The sequence below is a fragment of the Astyanax mexicanus genome, chromosome 20 (assembly GCF_023375975.1).
Source record: "Astyanax mexicanus isolate ESR-SI-001 chromosome 20, AstMex3_surface, whole genome shotgun sequence".
Classification (NCBI taxonomy): domain Eukaryota; kingdom Metazoa; phylum Chordata; class Actinopteri; order Characiformes; family Acestrorhamphidae; genus Astyanax; species Astyanax mexicanus.
In genome coordinates, this window is record NC_064427.1 from 34,930,149 (window position 1) to 34,950,441 (window position 20,293).

Genomic DNA, 20,293 nt, shown 5'->3' on the forward strand with positions numbered 1-20,293 from the left:
TTCAGTATAACCTATATATGGAATAATTGATCATTTTTTACGGGAATCAATTACGGGAAACTATTTATTATGAGGCAAATTATTTAGGAAGTACTATAAATTATACTATAAATAGAGGACCTGCTAATTGTTTAGTATTTACTACAAATTATTTAATACCTACAATAATTGTAATAAGTCATTAATTACTGCCAATTATTTGGTAACCACTCTAAATTATTTAGTAATAAGTATTTGTTTTTAAGTAATATATATTAATAAAACTACTAATATTAATCAGTAACTACTATAAATTATTGAATTACTGCAAACTATTTTGTAACTTCTATAAATTATTCAATTGCTAATTATTTGAAACTACTTAGTAACTGATTATTATTTGGTAACTACAATAAATGACTCAGTAACAATAAAAAAAGAACTGAATTTTTTTTTTAGCAATATACTGTACTCTATTATTTGGTAAGTACTATAAACTATTCAGTAACTACTCAAAATTATTTAATTGCTAATGCTTTTATAACTACTATATATTATTTAGTAACTGCTTATTGTTTGGGAAGTACTGTAAATTATTCAGTATATATATATATATATTATTATTATTATTATTATTATTAATAATAAATTATTCAGTATATATATATATATATATATATATATATATATATATATATATATATATATATAATTTAGTAACTGCTATTTATTATTAACAAACTACTGTACATTATTTAGTAACTCATTTTTGGTAACAGGTATGAATAACTCAGGAACAATAACAAATGGAGAGACTGGTAAATTACTGTTGTAAATTGATTAACTGCTAATGAATCAATTAGTTCACTAACTACTATAAATTACTGGGTACGTGTTTTGAAGTAAGCTGTAAATAAGTAGTGTGTGTTTGAGGAGGAGGAACAAGAGTAAAGGCCTTGTGTCAACTGACCTTTAGAGGTAAACGTGCTAGCTTCCCAAAGAAAAGGAAGTAAAAGGCTTCAGTATGACATTCAGACTTTCGAGTCTGCTGTGTTCTCTGAGAGAATGGTCTGCACACTTAGATCTGGTTTTCAGTCACAGCTAAAAACACTATGTTTAGCTAATTTTAATTCTAGGTGTGTTCAGAAGGACAAGATTATACAAGCACATTATATGGGGCGCATATTTGTCATCAACCACTTCCTGTGTTCTCGTGATGGAGGTCTAGCAAACAGTATGTCAAGTGTTAAACACACAGATTGCAGTTCATGCCTTTTGCAGTTTGCCACTTCTGCAATATTTACAGTGGGGAAAGTAATTATTTGATCCCCTACAAAGACATGATGTTTTGGCACTGAAGATAGCAAGTGATGAAGTGTTTTAGGTAACATTTAGTCCTATTCTGCCTACAAAGATGCCTTAAGATGTGCAGCAGTTTTCACCATCAGATTTACCATTTCAGAATGCTACACACATTCTCACATATTTGTAATGTGTGCAGCATGTGGTTTTCTTATTAAAACAAGGGGAGAAAAAAAAAAGAAATAAAAAAAGAAATAAAAAAAAGAAAATGAAAGAAACAGAAACATACACACACACACACACACACACACACACACATATATATATACACACCAAAATATAGCTAAAAAGAAAACAGATTCATGAACTTATGGGCAATTTTATGAACTGATTTTGCTACGGTTTATCTTGTGTTGGATTATGTGATTTACTGTAATGTTTGAATCAGTGTTTTGGTGGGTTCTGAGTGTCTAAAGGAAGATAGTCTGTTAACAGATTTTCCCAGTGATTGATGTTAATGTTATTGTTTTGTTTTCCAGTGCATGAGGATGATTTTCTTGGCCACGACTAGCGACACCAAGATTATTCTATTGTTTTCTGGTGTTGTATTAGTAGTTGATGTTCTTTCCAGAACTGGTCCATCTCTTATTCTTAAAAAAAACATTGTTTCGTGGATAAAGCTTTTGCACCAAATCATGATTATAACAGCCTGATGACATCATATCATGATTTTTATTTCTTTTTACATCAATACTAACCGTAAATTGACTCAGTCCCAACTTCGTTGTAATGTATTGGAGACCTAAAATGCAGACATAGATGTATATTAATAAATGAAATGAGGTTCACTAGACAAAACTTAAAATATCTTGAGTTATACTGTCTGTAATTAAATAAAAGTTAAATGTTAATAAATGTAAGAAAATATGTTTTTTGTGTTTTTGCATTTCTATACTGTCCCAACCTTTTCTGACTTGGGTTCGTGCAATACTGTACATTTCCATTTGTAATATCCAAACTAGGTTAATGTTTCTACAGTTATATACCAGAGACTTGTGATGCTCTAGTTTTACACCCACTCTTTAAATTTGCTTTCTGCTGTACAGTGAGCAGGGCTTGCCCTTGGTGACTATGGTCTCTGTGGTTTAACTTCAGAGACTCTGAGAAGAGTTGATTCAAATGCAGAGTACACTGTTTGCACATGATTAGCCCATTCTAGTTTACTGGTTCCTCAGTCAAGATTAAAACTAGCTTTCACAAAGCAGCATTTTGAATGGTGATTATCATGTTTCTGTTTGGTACTAAAAAGAGGTCATTTGACTCATAACAAGAGTGAAATACTTTTTTTGGTGCATTATATAAACAGCGTAGGGGGCTGGGTCTTTGTCTTGATTCTATACAGAAATGTATGAAGGATTGTCATTTACCGCTGTCTCCTTGCTGTGAAGATGCTTGAAGATGAGGAAGAAGACACTGCAGACATTGCCTTAAGTGTAATACAATTATTTATTACAAAAGACTAAGACAATATCTACAAGGCTTCCTAGGCCAGCCTTGGAGAGAGATGTTGTCAATCCGATGTTCCTGCTCTCTCCCCCGTCCCCACTTTCTGAGGACCCCTTTATAGATTTGTGGTACACATCTGGAAACTCTTAAGCCATATGTAGCCATAAACAGTCATAGGCAGAGTCTACCTAAAGAATACATACATTAGTGAAAGAGTACAAAGAGAAATAAAAGAGAATATAAAGAAAATACATATGCTGAAAATATACTTCAGTACAAAACACTTTGTTACCTTACTTAAGTAGTCATTTTGATTTTCTATACTTTACTGGAGTAATTATTTTTTAGACAACCCAATTATCTGAACTTTATCTGAACACTTATCTAACTCTACTCCTTACAATTTAAACATTAATGTTTTAATATGACATTATAGTCATTATGGCTTTTAGAAAAATGTGTTTTGTGGATTGGGGTAGTGCACTTTAGGACCCTGTGGTGCAGCCTAAGCTTTTTTAACCTTAATGGCATTTTTTCCCCATATATTACCTTTACCTTCGCTATAATGAACCACAAACTTCGCAATGCGGGGAGGGGGAACTGTGATTATGTTGCTTGGGGTACAGTTCAGAACAGCTTGAGACGGTTCTCAAGCCAGGTCCCCCCCCCCAACCGTAACTAGATGAGTGATGAAGATGAGGGTGGTGGCGGGTACGAGGTCGAAAGTCATGAAGGAGCACCTGGGAGGTATATATAGGACCAGGGGGAGGAGCTCGGGAAATTGAGGCGTAGTTCATATCCCAAAATTTTGTTAATTCTTAACAAATTCTTAATTTTAAAACTAATACTTTTACAATTTTAATTAAGTAAAAAGCTTGAGTTTATACATTAACTTCTACATAAGTATTTTTAAACCCTAGTATCTTTATAATAGCATGTGAATATTTTTCACATCTTTGGTTCTATATAAAAAAGCAGAGGTGGGAAAAGTACAGAAAAATTGTAATTAAACAAAAAAGTACCTTTACTTTACTAAAAAGTACTCATTTTAAAATGTACTTTGAGTAAAAGTTACATAGTTACTTTTAATTATTTGATGTAATTTTTTTTCACAAAAACATACATTTTTATTACTATAAATTTTACATAATAATTTGGACCTTTCAGGCAGTATTTGTTGTTCAGACCACCTCGTAAAACATTTTCAAGAACAAGTGGCATAGGTTTCTATGATTCTTTTTTTTTACTTTACTGTTAAAAAGTTATGGTATAGGTGACAATAAACTGTATTTTTATAGTTTTACAGTTCATCATTATTTTTAACTTGCAATTTCTATGCTTTAACTGCTATTTAAATGTTTCTGTTAACATTTAAGCAGATTGTTTAATGATAAAAATACTTACCACCACATGCTTTTGCAGGTTTGATATGGAAGTTTTGAAAGCTGACAGCTCTGTCCAGCGGGGCACATTTTGTATTGCGTGAGGACGTTATTGCCTCCTTATTCCAGGCGCGAGCATCCGTGCGCCGGTGCATTCGCGCCAATTATTATTATTTTTTTTATTTAGACAATTGTTTTTTTCCCAGCATTTTATTTTTTACTCATTACATTACATTTGGCAGACGCTTTTGTCCAAAGCGACTTACAATAGTGAAGTACAAAAGTAATAGAAGTTAAAGGTAAAAACATCTTTAGACAGGGCCTAAAGGAGGTCGAAGGGAAATAATGGAATAGAGGAGTGAAGGAGGGGAAGAAGGAAATGAGGTTAGAAGTAGTTAGTGTGTTAGAGGTGTTAGGAGAGTAAGAGCTCTTTGAAGAGTTTATTAAAGATAGTGAGAGATTCTCCTGATCTGGTAGTAGAAGGTAGTTAGTTAGAGGTGTTAGGAGAGTAAGTGCTGTTTGAAGAGCTCTGTCTCTTCAGGAGTTTATTAAAGATAGTGAGAGATTCTCCTGATCTGTTAATAGAAGGTAGTTTGTTCCACCATTGGGGAACTCTGTATGAGAACAGTCTGGATTGCTTTGTTACTCAGTAACGAGTTTTCCAATGTAGTACAGTAGATTACTTGTGTCAAAATGTACTTGAGTAAAAGTGAAATTTTTAAAAACTACTTTAAAAAATACAAATTACTCATAAAATCTTCTCAATTCCAGTAACTTGAGTAAATGTAATTCATTACTTTCCAATTCTGATAAAAAGGAAATAAAAGGAGCAGTGGTGGGTCAGTGGTTAGACAACTGGACTAATTTTCACAGGGTTGAGATTGTTACCTAGGCTTTAGGCCCTTAAGCAGGGCTTATCTTTTTATTTGTACTTCTCTTACAGGGCCCTAAACTACAGAAATAAAAAGGACACCTTGTCCCTCTACATAAAAAAGCAGTCTACACTGCTTAACTGTAGGTAAAAAAAACTAAAGTTGCCGGTTTCCATTTCACAGAAAGGAAGTTGTGACCACAGAGATGCCTGACGCTCGAGGCTGCTCTTGACTGCAGGCTGTCTGAGGGAGAATATCACTTACACGATGTTGACAGAGATGTTGGTGAGAAAGTGGTTCCTCTATCATTATATAAAGGTTATGTGTATAAACTGCATCATTAGAGATGGCTAGTGTTTATGGTTGATGCTGGTAACTTATCAGTTCAGCAGAATTAGTTTCAGCTCAGTTAATTCAGTCAGTTTTTGTGTAAATTTCAGATATGTTATGTTGTATGAGGAAAGAGAATAAATTTTTTTTATATCTGGATTATTCTCTCCTTGTTCTTCATCTTTTGAAGTGTTTTTGTGAGCATTGAGTCTGTGAGAAAATGATAAAAAAGTAAATACTGTCAACTGTAAATTACTGTAAAAGTAATAATACATGAGTTGAAGTGCTAAACATGACATACTGGCACTGCAAAGTGGAAATTATTCATGTTTTAACATAAACTATGAGTGTATTATTAAAATATTAATAATTAAATCTAAAAAATTACTCCACAGCATTTATTGCAAGGTTTTAAGATATAGAAGACAGAACATCTGATATGATTGTTTATCAACATTTTGTGAGCTAAAATAATTCCATCATGCAATTTTAGATACTATTATTATTATTATTATATAATATAATTATAATAATATTGTAATTATTAATAATAATAACAATAATGTTAACAATAACATTACAAGATCAGTAAAATATAGTTTAAAACATAGCTTAAATTGCTTACACACTTCTCTACTTTTATTCAACCCTCTGTTATTTTATTTGGGGTCAGTTTTACCCCTATCCAATGCTTATCAGAATATATTATTTACATAATTTGTGTATTTTATATTTAATGACTTTTCCTAATTTAATTAGGACAACTAAGTAAACATAAAAATATCTTGTACACATTTTGTATGCACCAGTGTTCAGTCCCAATCCCAGGCTGTTTAAGCTGCATAACACCAAAGAAATATGAACATTTTTATTAATCTGTGTTGAATAATATTGAGATCACTATGACAATGATTTATATATCTTAAAATAAAAACTTCCCTCTGCTTCAGACCCAAATCTAATAATATCTTACTTACTATTAGTGTTAAATTAACACTGAGAGTGTAAAGTTTAACACTAATAAGTGTTGATTTAACATTAACAGTATTGATTTAACACTGCCAAATTTCCTGTGTACAATAATAAATAAATAATAAATAATATTTAATTATGCTTAATTATAAATTACACTAAAGTCAACTCAGAGGTTTAAATTTGACAAAAAGGTTTATCAATATTAAAGATAACAGGAAAGTTAAATATACATATTGTTACTGTCACAAAAAATCTTCTTTTTCCAAAATCATGACATTTTGACACAGTTTGAAAAAACAACTGCCCGATTTACATTATGAAAAAAAAGAGAAAGAAAATTGAAGATACAATGTTTTTGCATACAGTGGTAATTTTGTTACCTTCAGTAGTATAAAACATACTACTGATGTATTTTCTTTTTTATTTACAGACACATATACAGTGTTCATGCTTGACCTGCTCTGTATGGATTCTCCTGTCTTTTATCTCGGGTGAGCTAATGCATTTATTTCACTCTCCTTTAGTGGTTTACACTAATATTTAATCTTGTAACAAACAAATATATATATATAAACTGAAACTGAAATCGGAATGGTCAATATACAATCCTCGTCAAAATATTTGCTAAAATACTGCAAACAGCAGAAAGTGTCACATTTCAATGCTAAAGGGAACTAAAGGTTTCCAGGAACAGTAAATGCAAACAAATAAATAAATAAAAAAGGTGGATAACTTGTCATATTTATTAAGCAACACACACTGAAGTATTATGTAACCTAGAGGTACCTAGAGATTTTTAGTAGGTGTAAGGTGTTGATATCATGTCCAATATTATAGTATAATTTATATATATATATATATATATATATATATATATATATATATATATATATATATATATATATATATATATATGAACATTACTACTGCTACTATTTTTACTGTTATTATTATTATTATTATTATTCTTAATTTTGGGAGAAATCAGCTATTAAGAAAGCCAACTTACTGTTGTATAAGTTATTTTATGTTAAAGCGACTGTCTGTACATTTTGGAGACTTGGGGTTTTAGAGACCTCTCTGGTGAGAATGTGTAATTGCACAGAGTATGTGGAAGAGTACTTTTAATGAAGATTCAACTCCTGAGTATAATGTTTTGTTTATTGTGTTAATTTATGAAATGCTTGAAAAATGAAGAGAGGAAGTACATCCAACAAACTTACCAGACCACTCTAATTTTTAAATGAATATATTAGACTTTGCAGGGATGGTTGTGTCAGGACAATGATACCATTAATTTGAATATTCTGTGCCCTCCCAACTCAGAAAAAAACTACTGCTTTCAATTTAAAAGAAAAATCTTAAGCATTGCTGCTTTAAATATCTTTGTATATTAAGAAATGTTGTTGTTTTATGTAAAAAGTAATATACATTTCTTTGCTGGAAAGACTCAAGTTTTCTTTTAAAACAGTAGCTGGTGTGTTTAAAAAAAACACCATTTACCATTAGCCTCTGTACACTTCTGACTATATTATTCCATCAACCAACATAAAATCATACATCAGTCAATCCAACCTGTGAGGTGGATTAATAAGATTTAGTTTAGCACTGGTTTGATGCTCTGCCAAATGTGAGCTTTCTGAACAAATATTACATTGTTAAGATTTTATGATGTAACCTAAAAACATAATTGAGGTTCACCTGTGCTTTAATGATAAAACATATATAAAAATCTTTACACTGCCATATCAGGACATTAGTAAGGAACCGTTATATATGACTGATATGAATCAAATGTTATTTGCATATTTTAAATACATGCTTTTAAAAGGAATATTCTTTTCTTTCCTTTTCAGCTGAGACTCCAGACAACACAACATTAAATATGAATTTAACTTACACTGGTCATCTGGGAATGACAACTATTATAAACTGTAAATACAACAAAACAATTGAAAGACTAGCTTTAACAGTATTTTTAAGGAGAGAACAGTTACTGTGCTCATATTTAAATCAGCTGAAGTCCTGGAAGAAACAATCATGTAAAGAGAACATTAAATTGATCTGGATTCCAGAAACAGAAGAAATATCATTTGAGCTGTTAAATCTTCAGATAAATGATACTGGTGTTTACACGTGTGCTGTGGAGAGACATGCACCCCCTCCTGTAATGTGTCTGGGAATTCAGAGAACATCGCTTCATGTCATCGGTAAGACTTTTCAATTTACTCATACAAAAAGTCTTTTTAAATTGAGCAATACAGTATGCAGTCATTTGTAAATCTGAAAAATCTGTAAATCTGAAAAAAATCATAAAACTGAATAATGTTGTTTTTTCTGTATGCTAAATAGTGTAGGGGTCTGAAAAAGCTACCATGTATTTTCAGGACATAAACATAATGTTACAATACATTTTCACTGACATGTTATAAGTCTTAAAGATGCTCTAAACATACCAGTAACAATAAAAACAAATTAATTAGTAGTTTTCTTATATTTATAGGATTATTTTTACTTATTTAGCACTAAATAATTCTGTTCCCTGTAATGCAGCAAATATGATTCTTTAATTAAACAAAAATTATTATTCTATAAACAGCAGTCTAAGTTTGTGCCTGGTCTCCTTGCACTCTGGGCTTTAGTGTGATTGCCTAATCCCCTAGTAGTTATGCCACTGTTGCTGCACAACAAATAATAATCAATTCATCTATGCCATTATTTTCAATTTCTGCAAAATTTTAAAGGTGTCCTTTTGCAAAAATCTACTTTTTCTTGTTCTTTGTGAAATACTATAGGTCTCTCTGAGTTGTATATGATGCTGCACATTAAACTCTTCCTCAACCTCCATTGTCTGCAGCAGCTAGGAAAAGAAAATACTCAGAAAAAACAAGTTGATCAGAAAAAGCACCATTTCTACATCAACCCGTGAATTAGTATTCATGGCCTCGCCCACAGGCAGAGCTGAAGCCAGGCAGCGACACCGTCTCATCAGATAGGAGCTAACAACGTTAGGAACAGCATGGCAGTTCATTCCTGTGTTATTTGTGCAAGTAATACACCAGTGTTATATGTTTTGCCCAGTAATTCAGAGCTAAGGAACAAATGGTAAGAATTTGTCTATGGAACACCACCAGCACCAGTACAATTGAGATAGGTGTTTATGTTTAAAGCAGTTCTGTTTACACTAGTTAAAAGTAAAAATCCACCCCGGGTTTTTTGTTCCAACTGCCTGGCTCAGCCAGGATTTTTACTTTTTGGACCTGGACTACCCACCTCTGTGTGAAACTATAGGTTTATATAGTATATTAAATCTCTGGTGGATTTTGCATTTAACAGAGACTCTAAGACTAGGTCAGTAGCTGAACTGCACTTAGCAGGGCATTACACGTCATAAAGTAACACATGACATTGCAAAGACTGTTAATCGGAAGCACGGCTATACCGGATCAGCTGAGCACTTTTTTCACAAAAAAACAGCTCACATGGCATTCATTCATTCATTCTAGAGACAACAACTAGACATTTTAAAATGAATGAAAAAAAATGGAATGACACCTTTAAATATTATGATACATATTGTGTATTATGAAAATAAACAGATGGTGATGCCAGAAACACAGTTTCTGTGACAACTGCCATTATAATGATCAACAACTGTTCACAAAAGACTTCAGAGTTCTATGCACCTAGTGAAGATTTATGGAGAGAACACATGCTAATATGCTAAAAATAAGATGAAAAGAATAGCATGATGTTGAATAAAGCCTAAGAAATTAGTTGTTTACTATGATGTAATAAAAAAAAGAACTTTTATGTTTTATAGACTACATCTATCTAAACAAAACCTCTTATTATATTACAGCTCGTCCAGCAGTGTCTGTGTCGTGTGTGAGGGGACCTGATGGAGCTACCACAATTCTTTGCACTTTTAAAGGGTTTTATCCTGCTGCTGTAGAGCAGGCCTGGATCAGAGATGACGAATTTATAACTTCCTTCAACCCTACACACACATTCACACACACACAGAACTTGAACACTTCACACACATTTACACACACACAGCACCTGAACACTTCTACTGTTCACTGGAACTTCAGCATCAACCCAGATGGAACTCACAGCCTCACCTCGTGTCTTCACCTGCTGACACTCACAGATGAACAGGGGATGTACAGCTGCTGGGTGAATCACTCATCCCTGAAACAGCCAATCACCGTCAACATATCCTCCACTGATTGCTCTGAAGAGAAGCAGCTGACAGGAGTAGGAGTAGCAGCTGATAGGAGTAGGAGTTTTAGACATGAAATTATTTATTATTATAACTTTTTTCCCTGTTTTTCCCTGTTTAATTCCTAACAGCTTTTATAGTTCTAATACTATTTATCCTTTTTATAGGTTTATTAATAATAATCACAGGCATCACCAGTGCAGTGTTGATGGGCCTTGTCATTGTAGTCTGTTGTCATATTTTCAGTAAGTTGTGCTTCAGAAACAGTGAAACTAATCTAATTATTTCTGCTATAGACTGCTGTAGATCAACATTTAATTTTTATTTCCAGTTATTTACATCTGGATCTGATACACAGTTTAGAAGATAGCACATTTTATCTGATTTCACCTATTTTTATTGTCAGCAAAAGTATTGGAACAGACACATTTAAAATAATTGAAAGTCAATAAGATTTAATATTTAGTTGCAAATCATTTGTTGCAGTAACTGCATTAAGCCTGTATGCCATTGACATCAATAAACTTCTAAATTCTACATTTATAATACCTTTTCAGGCAGCGGGTTTTGGGTCATAATCTTGCTGCATGATTAATGATTTCCCAATCAGTTTGGTTGCATATTTCTTTAAATTGACAGACAAATGTTTCTGTAGACTTCTGAGTTTATTGTACATTAATGAAGATTAACGAGCCCATCCCAGAATAAGCCATGCAAGCCCAAGCCATGACATTACCACCACTATGTTTTACAGATGAGCTGGTATCATTCATTTGTTTATAAGGTCTTCTGCAAACAGTAGACTGTGGTACCTTCACTGCTGCCCTCTGGAGGTTGATGTCACTAACAGTTGTTGTAGGTTTTATTTTTTTGTACAGCGTTCACAAGGTTGCTGTCATCAACTCTGGTTTTCCTTGTTCTACCTGTTTGGCATTTGTTACTTAGTACCCCAGTGATGACTTTCTTCTTTAGGACATTTCAAACAGTTGTACTGGCTATGGCTAATAATGGCGCTAATTGTTTTTTTTATCATTTCTCAGCTTCACAATTGGTTGTTTTTCACCCATGTGCAGCTCTCTGATTTTCCACTTGGTTAATCTACTCCTTTAAATAGAAATGCACAGTTCACACAGGCAAGACCCAAATCTAAAAAATTGAGCACAGACCTTTAGCGCTTGTTGTTTGAATAATCAATGTATTAGGACAAACCTAGACAACAAAACACACCTGACAGTCCAATACTTTTGCTCACAAGACAAAAAGGTGGGTTCAGACAGAAGGTGCTATCTCCTGAACTACGTATCAGATCCAGATGTAAATATCTGTAAATACCTAAAAATAAAAGTTAAAATGTTGATCTTCTGTCTTATACTCATCTTTTAATGTCAAATCCAAATGTTTGCAGATTGTTGTCTTTTTAGTAACATTTTAAATATTCCTGCTTTTTGCAGTGGATGCATTAATGAATGAATTACTGTATCCTTCTAGGAAGACGCAGGGCCTATTCACATCCTCCCAGGGAAAGGCCTCAACCTGAGCCAAGCTCTCAAGTCCAGTTCGATACGTACTCAACACTGGGACACCACCGGCCAATCCCGTGCAGGATCAACAGCGGCCATAGCACATCTTCCTCACTACAACTGACGCTAAACAGATAAACGGCTCAACATGTCTAATGGAGTTTAATCTGCAAACTTGCAGAAAAAATCTAGATCTAAAACAAATATAAAACAAATCCCCCTGTGTGGCGGCTGTAATTTAGTCTGGCTTTCTCTTAATGTGAATTATTAACTTGCTTTGAAACAGTGCTGTTTTACAACTGCCAAGCAAGCAACTAAAATAATTTGAAATTTGAATACTGTGCTACTGCACTGAAGCTTTCATTTTTTCATGGTATAATCAACAGTTTTTGGTTTGTAGTTATTTTCCTGAACTTTACAATAAATTATTTTAGAATGTTTAATCTGTCGGATGTTCAAAGTTTTTATTTAATAATTTAAGCGTTTTGGTGACGTCTCTGCAAAGTTTTAATTTCTAGTTTTGGAAATGTTACTTTTATTTATATAGCTGTGAACGTTATTTGAGAAGCATAAAATAAAATTGTGATGCATACCATTAAAAAATGTTTTCAAAATGTTCCTAAAACATTATTGCCATAATGTTACAGGCTAAACTTCCTGAAATCATTTTAAGCGTTGCTAAATGTTGAGCTATGTTAGCTGTGTGTTGGGTGTTTCTATGGACATTTGCGAAGACCAGGAGCAAGTTTTACTTGAACCTATTTAACTACATCATATGTGCATGTTACACGGTGCCTCAGCAGTTAGAGCACTCGGTTATTGATTATCCAAATGTGTCCAACACAAAAATTTTATATTTGTGCATCAGTATCGCCTAACCTCATAAACGCTTGACTACTTACTCAGTTATTATTACTAAAGCATAAACTATTGTAAATGACTTGATTATTTACTGTAATGCATTTAGTGTAGTTATTAACGTAAATAAATAAAGTGTGGGCTTATAAACAGAGTAAAGATAATTAGCATAGGATTCAGGCTTGCTTTGTAGGAGTACAGAGCTTATCGTATAATTACACTGTGTTAATTATGTAAATGAAGTTCTGCATTTAATTGAAAGACTGTTATGTGTTTTGTGTAGAATCTAGAATCATCACCTTCTATAAAGTAATTAGCTGATTTTTGGATTAATAATGCTAAACTCTATTCAGTGCTACAGTGCTTCCTGTTTCGATACGTGTCAAATAAAACATCATTTAAAAAACAAAAGCACGTTAATTTACCTATTTTATTTATCACTATTTTCCCTACTTATAGAAATAACAATATTTTCTTTACTTAAAGAAATGCAAGGTTAGCGACAGAAAAGTTAGCTAGCGTTAGTTAGCTACTAAGACGGACTACTGTCAATGTTTTTTTTTTATGCATGTTATGAAGAAAATGACCATAAAACATAAAACAATAAAACTATGGTACACATGGTGAACAATATAGTGGTCATCACATTTTACAAATACTTACATTAGTGGGTTTATTTGGTCAACCCTACCCTACCAGGTAAAGTAGGACTGGGCCTAAATTTGAAAATAAAAAATTGTGTGTAAAAAAAATAATTATTGCATCTTGTCTGTTTGGCATTATCACAATAAACTGTTTTTCTTGTTTTCCCAGTTTTCTTCTTTTTCATTTCTGCCCCTCAGGACATGAATTTCAGGAAAATTTTAAATTTTAATTTTCCATTTTTTTCTTCTTGCAAAAGGAAATAAGTCAGATTTTTGTTACAAAATGCAAAAAATGTAAAATCAGAAAACTGAATATCAATATTTTTTGTTTGTTTGATGTATTTCTGATGGTGAATGGCAGAATTTAAAAACTTAAAAATTGGAAAAATAATTAAAACCCCATTTCTTAAATATGTCAAATGGAAATTATTAAATAACAATTTTACATTTTTCCTGAAATTCACTGAATATCAATATTTGTTGTTTGTTTGATGTATTTCTGATGGTGAATGGCAGAATTTAAAAATTAAAAAATTGGAAAAATGATTAAAACCCCATTTCTTAAATATGTCAAATGGAAAATATTAAATAACAACTTTACATTTTTCCTGAAATTCAGATCCTGAAGGGTAGAAATAAAAAAAATATAGAGAGAAACAGATGAAAACCCGTTTATTTTTTATAATGCGGACAAAATGCAAAAATTAAGTTTGACACTGAAGTTGCTATTAAATTAAGTATAATTAGCCTCAAACAGTCAGATAGTTAGAAAATTGAACTAATAAGTGTTACACTGACCCCATCTCTCTCCTTTTTTACTTTACTTTTTTTAACTTTTTTAATTAATTTCCCCTAATATTCTCTTTGTCTCTTTTTCTCCTTTATATGTGTTGAAGTAAATGTATTACACGTTTTATTTTTTCATATGTTGCTAATTGTGCAATAGAAACAGAGAGAGAATAAAGTAAGTACACTAGAGAATCTGTAGAGAGATAAATAAACCATAAACCTGCTGCACCGCGATCATCATCATCAGCTCAGAGGAGAGATATGAGGGGGAACTGCGGGTCTGCGAGAGCGCGGTCTGTGTTTGAGGCCGGACTCAGTTTATGAACGGCATCGCGGGGTTTAGCCGAGTGAGCTAACAGTGCGCGAGCCTGAGGGACAGAGTGCAGTGTTTAGTGTGATTAATGTGATTATAGGATAATGTGGAGCCTGGTCTGTGTGGGTTAGGTAGATAAATTCTGCAGAAAAGCAGATTTACAGGAAACTCTACAGAGTTCTGCGATTCTTACTAACGGTAAATGAGTTTAAAAGGATCTGTACTGTTAGCAACAGTGCTGTATTTTTAGCAGGGGGCTAGGCTAGGCTAAGCTAAGCTAATATAGTTAGCTAGACTGGTTAGTTAGTGTGTCACTGTCTGTTAGTATTGAAACGGTTGACAGAAAGGCAGTGCGCGGTTTTTACCTTGATTTATAAGAGTTTTTAGTGATCTGGGAAAATCTGCTTTTATCTACAGTGCACCAGCGAGCTGGAATTATTCACTACAGGAAACGTTGAAGCTCAGCTCGCTGGGATCACTAAACCATTTTAAAATTTTAGTTTCTAATCACCATCAGAAAGCCTGTGACTGTTTTAAATTACTTTTTTATTAGTATATCGTTTTTTCTTATATTATTTATATATTTTTTATTTTGTTCATTTATTTTTTGTTTATTATTTTGTTTTTTGTTTCACTTTAATGTTTTGTATTTTCATTCTTGTTCTTAGTTCTATTACTCATTTAATCACTTATTTTTAATATTTTACTTTACTTCTACTATTATCTGTTTACCTATTTTATATTTTATACATTTTTTTATTTTTATGTCAAATTTGTTTTTTTATGGTATTTTAGAATTTTCTGTTTAACATATTTTTTTTTATTAAATGTTGATTTAAATGCGTACTTTTTTTTTTTTTTTACTATTTCATTTATTATTATTTCTGAATTATTATTAAATGTTGTTCAATCTCTTTGATGTTATAAAGTCTCGGCAACATTGTAAATGAGGGTCACCCTCAATGTTTCTTCCCCAGTGAAATAAAGGTTGATTGATTTATAACCAGCGTTAGTAAACTTAGTGGTTAGCCTTTACGCTAGCTAGCTCCAGAGGCTCCGTAAAAAATATAATTTAATCTCTGTCAGTTTGTAATTTGTGTAGCTTAACTTTTACAGTTGTTTAAAACTAAGTTAACTGTTTGTTAGTTCAACCACATAGCCACCTAGCCAGTCAGGGCTGTTAACTACTAAATAAACCTTCTTTCGATGTTTAAATTGTACTGAAAATGTGCTGTATGTGTTTTTGTGCTGTTTTCATGCAGCTAAAGTGAAGGTCCAGTCATGTCGACTATATCTCATGGTTTTAAAAGCAGCAAGCAGGACTTCACGTTTGGACCATGGAAAGTCACTGCGGCAAAAACCCACATTATGAAGTCTAAAGATATTGAACGGTGCGTAACTGGCTACTATTAACTCACAGCTGCTCTAGCTGAATGGTCTGTTGACCTGCTTTAGTGTTTACTGTTTAATTTCTCCTCTTATCATGTATCCAGTAAAGTGAATGAGAAGTGATTGGCTCTATACAGTGATATGTGTGGGTGGGAATCACAAGGCATCATTATCACGTATCACAGTATGTTGCCCATGGTAACGATAGGATAGGTTTATCACAATACTGTGATTCTGTAATACTCTATACATTGCAAGACAATTCTCTATGATACTTAACAAGCGTATGTGTTACTGCACGATACATGTCTTCAGTACAGTAAATGAGTGATCTGTTTTTGTGTGTATATCTGTCCTAAATATGGGGGATTATCACAGGGCATCACACAATATGATATGATGCACTTTCCCCTCATATTGATGAAAAGTATCAGAGTACAATTCACAGTGCAACAAAATCTTACTCCTCTGGAACTATGGTACAACATGTAGCACACAGTCCAGTAAAGTGCAGACAGGCAACAAATGGTGCAACATAGAACTTAATATAACAATATCATGATACTATGAGACAATCTGTGTTACTGAAGTAGATAAATAAAAATAATATCTCTTTAAAACACACAAATTTTATATATACAAACAGCTTTTATATATGTGGCATTATTGAAGTATTTAAAAAAAAAGCCATAAACATTTTACTTATCACTGCTCTAATGCTCAGTGCATATTATGCTATGTGCAGTAGCTAAATTAACTTATTTACTGTCAGTCTTTGTATAATAACACTGACCACTGCTTATCTTATTTTATCTGATGTGCCATAAATTAGAACAGTTATGCTGCTGTTAAAAAGTCAAGGTAAATCACAACTACACTACACTAATTTAACAATGTAACAAGTTTCCAAAAAAAGAACAAAATACTTATTTGACATACTGATAAAATATCGCAAGCAATAACAGTACAATATATCTCCATATCAGTATATGTTCCCACCCTTAGTCCTAAGATATGGCCATTTATTCAGCATGTCTCTATACACTAGAACATACACTAGCTACAGCCACTCTCAGTGTTACTGCTGAATCCCACTGAAAATTGTTTTAGTCTAGGCTTTTGGCCTAAGGTGTTGACATGCCTGTAGTTTGCAGTTATTTATACAAACTTTTTAATTAAAAAAGAAAGATTATTTTATTATTATAACTAAATGTTAATTGCATTTCAGGTTAGCAGAGGAGATGCACATGCCCTCTCTACCAGAGATGCTTTTTGGAGACAATGTATTGCGCATTCAACACACTGATGGGTTTGGCATTGAATTCAATGCTATTGACGCTCTTAAACGTGTTAACAATGCTCAGGACATGGTGAAAGTAGCTTGTGCTCAGGAATGGCAGGAGAGCAGGTGAGAGATTTGATATTAGAAACACATTAAAACATTTGTTGCCTTAGTGAAATGTTGTTGTTGTTGTTTTTTTTATTATGTAATAAAAAATTTTGTTTCTCGTCTTTCCTGCAGAGCTGATTCTGAACACAAGGACGTGGTGAAACGTTACGACTGGACGTACACAACAGATTACAAAGGGACGCTACTGGGCGAGGACCTACAGATGAAGGTAATTTTGCAGGGTTTTTTTGTTGGTGTTGGTGTATTGGCTATGACAGTGTGTTCATATGTTTAATATATCATAGAGTGATTATATGTATGTCAGCTTGGTTGCACCTAAATTGCAACCTGTTGATGGTGGTGATTGGTGATCACATTTACAAAACTGTTTTTGAAAAAAGGAAATGTTCTCTGTATGAATGTTACTCAGGTGTCTCCCACAACAGAGAGGATAGACCTGGAGAAGCTAAAGGCTCGGGAGCAGATCATGTTCTTTGAGGATGTGTTGCTGTTTGAGGATGAACTGCATGATCATGGTGTGTCCATGATCAGTGTCAAAATAGTGAGTGATATTGGTTTCATTTAAACACAAATAATCACTAATGTATGCTTAACATTACAAAAAAAAGTAATATAAGATACACATTATTCTGGGATGTCTGTTTCAGAGAGTGATGCCCACCAGCTTTTTTGTGCTGTTGCGCTTCTTTCTGAGAGTGGATGGAGTGATGATCCGGATAAACGACACACGGCTTTATCATGAGGTAAAAAAAAAAGAGTAAAGTATCTTAATACTTACTATACTTGGCCAAATCATGCATTACAACTCCTAGTTCGACCAAATAACCAGTACTAGAATCAACCCTTTGATTGTTGTTTGTTTTATAGCTATAGGTTCAAATCAAATATAGTAAAGTAAAATATAGTACATTTCTGAATTAATTTATTTGATAGTGGAGTACAGCAGGGATAAATATTAGCTGATGTTAAATGTCAATTTCTTGTGCCTGCAGGCTGGAAAGGACTACATATTAAGAGAGTTCAGCACACGAGAAAGCAAAGTGTCAGCTCTTCAGGTGAGACTACCACTTTTAAAGGCTGCAGCATTTCAGTACAGTACTGATTCCAGTAAACCTTTTTTTGAACTGCTGTTAGGGTTGCAACAGTATAAAACTTACAGTACAATGTATAATAAATGTCTCAGGAAATATTCAAGCCGGGAAAGCTTGGATTCAGTTCATTTTCTGATCTAAATTGAAGCAGTTCTGGAGCAGATTGTGTTGGTGCTTTCTCTTCTGCAGCATTTAAAAAACACACAACACATCCACACTTTCATCATAAATAAAAACCTCTGATAACTCTGTAGTTAATAAAATTTGAAGGTTTTTATTTAGAGAAATTACATGTGAAGTGGTGAATACTGTTTTCTACACCTTGAAGAGAAGTTTTCGTACCATGGTGTACTATGAACTCTGTATAATACTCCACTTAAAAATATAGAGTTTTTATGCAGATTTTCTATTTTTAGAGTTCTCAAGGAAGCTGTTTTATAAAAGTGTTTTTACTATTATTTTATGTCTTTGAATCTATTATTCATTTGTATTTATATCTTTTGTATACAATCATATGCAAAATCAATCTAAGCCTCAGAAGAAAAAAAAAAAGTATTCCTAGAAGAATTATTGTGCTATTTATTGCCACTGCTGTTTCGCTTCCTCTCTGCAGCACGTTCCACCTGCCTTCTACACAGACCCCAATGAGATCGCTCAGCACTTACCCCTCAAGATTACAGAGTGTGAGAAGCTGGAGTTCTCCGAGCAAGAGCCACCAGCCGAGTCCACCAACGCTCCACAGTGACCCCCCTCACACAGGGTCTTACACCTTATTTGCAAACCTCAGAGTAAGTGTGCTGATCTATAACTTGAGAGAATAAAAACCAGATCAGCATTCATACTGTGAGATGTTTAATGCATCTGAGCCTGGGACTGGAGCTATGATGAGCTAAACGCCTGCCTCTGCCTGTTGAGATGACCTCGAGTGCAGGTCCAGCATGCTCTCATCTCATTCTCACACTGAAGACTTCTTTTACAACGAAACACTTAGAGCCTGTCTCAATCTGTGGCACTGTTACTGGAACATCACTGTCAGTGTTGTCCTGTAAAACTCTCTCTGAGTTGAACTCACACTCTTGATGTAAATTGAAATGTCAGAGGTTGATATGTGATGATTCTGCATTTTTTATATAAAGCAGGAGGAGTGAAATGTAATTACTGTGTGAATATTGATTGAGTTATTGGTTTAGAGGTTAATTAACTATTTATGTTCAAAATGAAAAATAGATCATTAAAGATATGTGTTTGTAAATCTGGACTGCTGAGCAGGTGGGTCATTATTAGAATACAATCCCAACCCCCTCAAATTTCTCAGTTTAATCATTTATTATATTCTTTTTCTTTTTTTATGCATACACTCACCCTGTCATGGCACAATTTTAGAGAAAAAAAACAGCATTTGATGACAATACTGGCGACCTTGTTCTGTTTCGAAGACACATTTAGATTTTCTTTAAATGATACATATATATATATATACACGTACATGCATGCATACATACATACATACATACATACATATGTGTGTGTATGTATCTTGATAAATTACCTTGATACTTTAACCACAAAACAGTGGGCAGCTTAAGCTTTATCTAAAAAGCAAAATATGAAGACGAGTTGAAATATATATAAAGAAAATTTTAATATTCATTTCTGGATGTGTGGCAAGTGTCTTCAGTCCCTTGAAAAGGAAACAGTAAAGGT

General features: G+C 33.1%; 2 protein-coding genes and 1 long non-coding RNA gene across 3 annotated transcripts; all 3 read left to right on the forward strand.

Moving 5' to 3' along the window:
• The first annotated feature begins 6,636 nt into the window (after positions 1-6,636).
• LOC103034395 (uncharacterized) lies at positions 6,637-10,702 on the forward strand. Its single transcript, XM_049468536.1, has 3 exons — positions 6,637-6,837; positions 8,203-8,556; positions 10,209-10,702. Exons 1-3 carry the CDS (start codon positions 6,753-6,755, stop codon positions 10,700-10,702), a joined length of 933 nt encoding a protein of 310 aa, XP_049324493.1. The 5' UTR covers positions 6,637-6,752.
• Positions 10,703-10,739: 37 nt separating this feature from the next.
• Positions 10,740-13,764, forward strand: LOC125784894 (uncharacterized). Its single transcript, XR_007427520.1, has 2 exons — positions 10,740-10,819; positions 12,063-13,764. It is a non-coding gene; the product is annotated as an uncharacterized LOC125784894 (long non-coding RNA).
• A 928-nt stretch (positions 13,765-14,692) lies between these two features.
• On the forward strand, positions 14,693-19,744 carry tiprl (TIP41, TOR signaling pathway regulator-like (S. cerevisiae)). Its single transcript, XM_022681403.2, has 8 exons — positions 14,693-14,896; positions 15,961-16,089; positions 17,316-17,495; positions 17,610-17,706; positions 17,908-18,039; positions 18,146-18,241; positions 18,491-18,553; positions 19,203-19,744. Exons 2-8 carry the CDS (start codon positions 15,980-15,982, stop codon positions 19,332-19,334), a joined length of 810 nt encoding a protein of 269 aa, XP_022537124.1. The 5' UTR covers positions 14,693-14,896; positions 15,961-15,979; the 3' UTR covers positions 19,335-19,744.
• Positions 19,745-20,293: the final 549 nt, after the last annotated feature.

Excerpts from the sequence above, each read along its gene's own strand:
- LOC103034395 (XM_049468536.1), top strand. The coding sequence starts at position 6,753 with ATGTATTTTCTTTTTTATTTACAGACACATATACAGTGTTCATGCTTG. Across the intron at positions 6,838-8,202 it reads TCTCCTGTCTTTTATCTCGG|CTGAGACTCCAGACAACACA; the intron begins GTGAGCTAATGC and ends TTTCCTTTTCAG. Across the intron at positions 8,557-10,208 it reads AACATCGCTTCATGTCATCG|CTCGTCCAGCAGTGTCTGTG; the intron begins GTAAGACTTTTC and ends ATTATATTACAG.
- tiprl (XM_022681403.2), top strand. The coding sequence starts at position 15,980 with ATGTCGACTATATCTCATGGTTTTAAAAGCAGCAAGCAGGACTTCACG. Across the intron at positions 18,242-18,490 it reads ACACACGGCTTTATCATGAG|GCTGGAAAGGACTACATATT; the intron begins GTAAAAAAAAAA and ends TTGTGCCTGCAG. Across the intron at positions 18,554-19,202 it reads GCAAAGTGTCAGCTCTTCAG|CACGTTCCACCTGCCTTCTA; the intron begins GTGAGACTACCA and ends TCCTCTCTGCAG.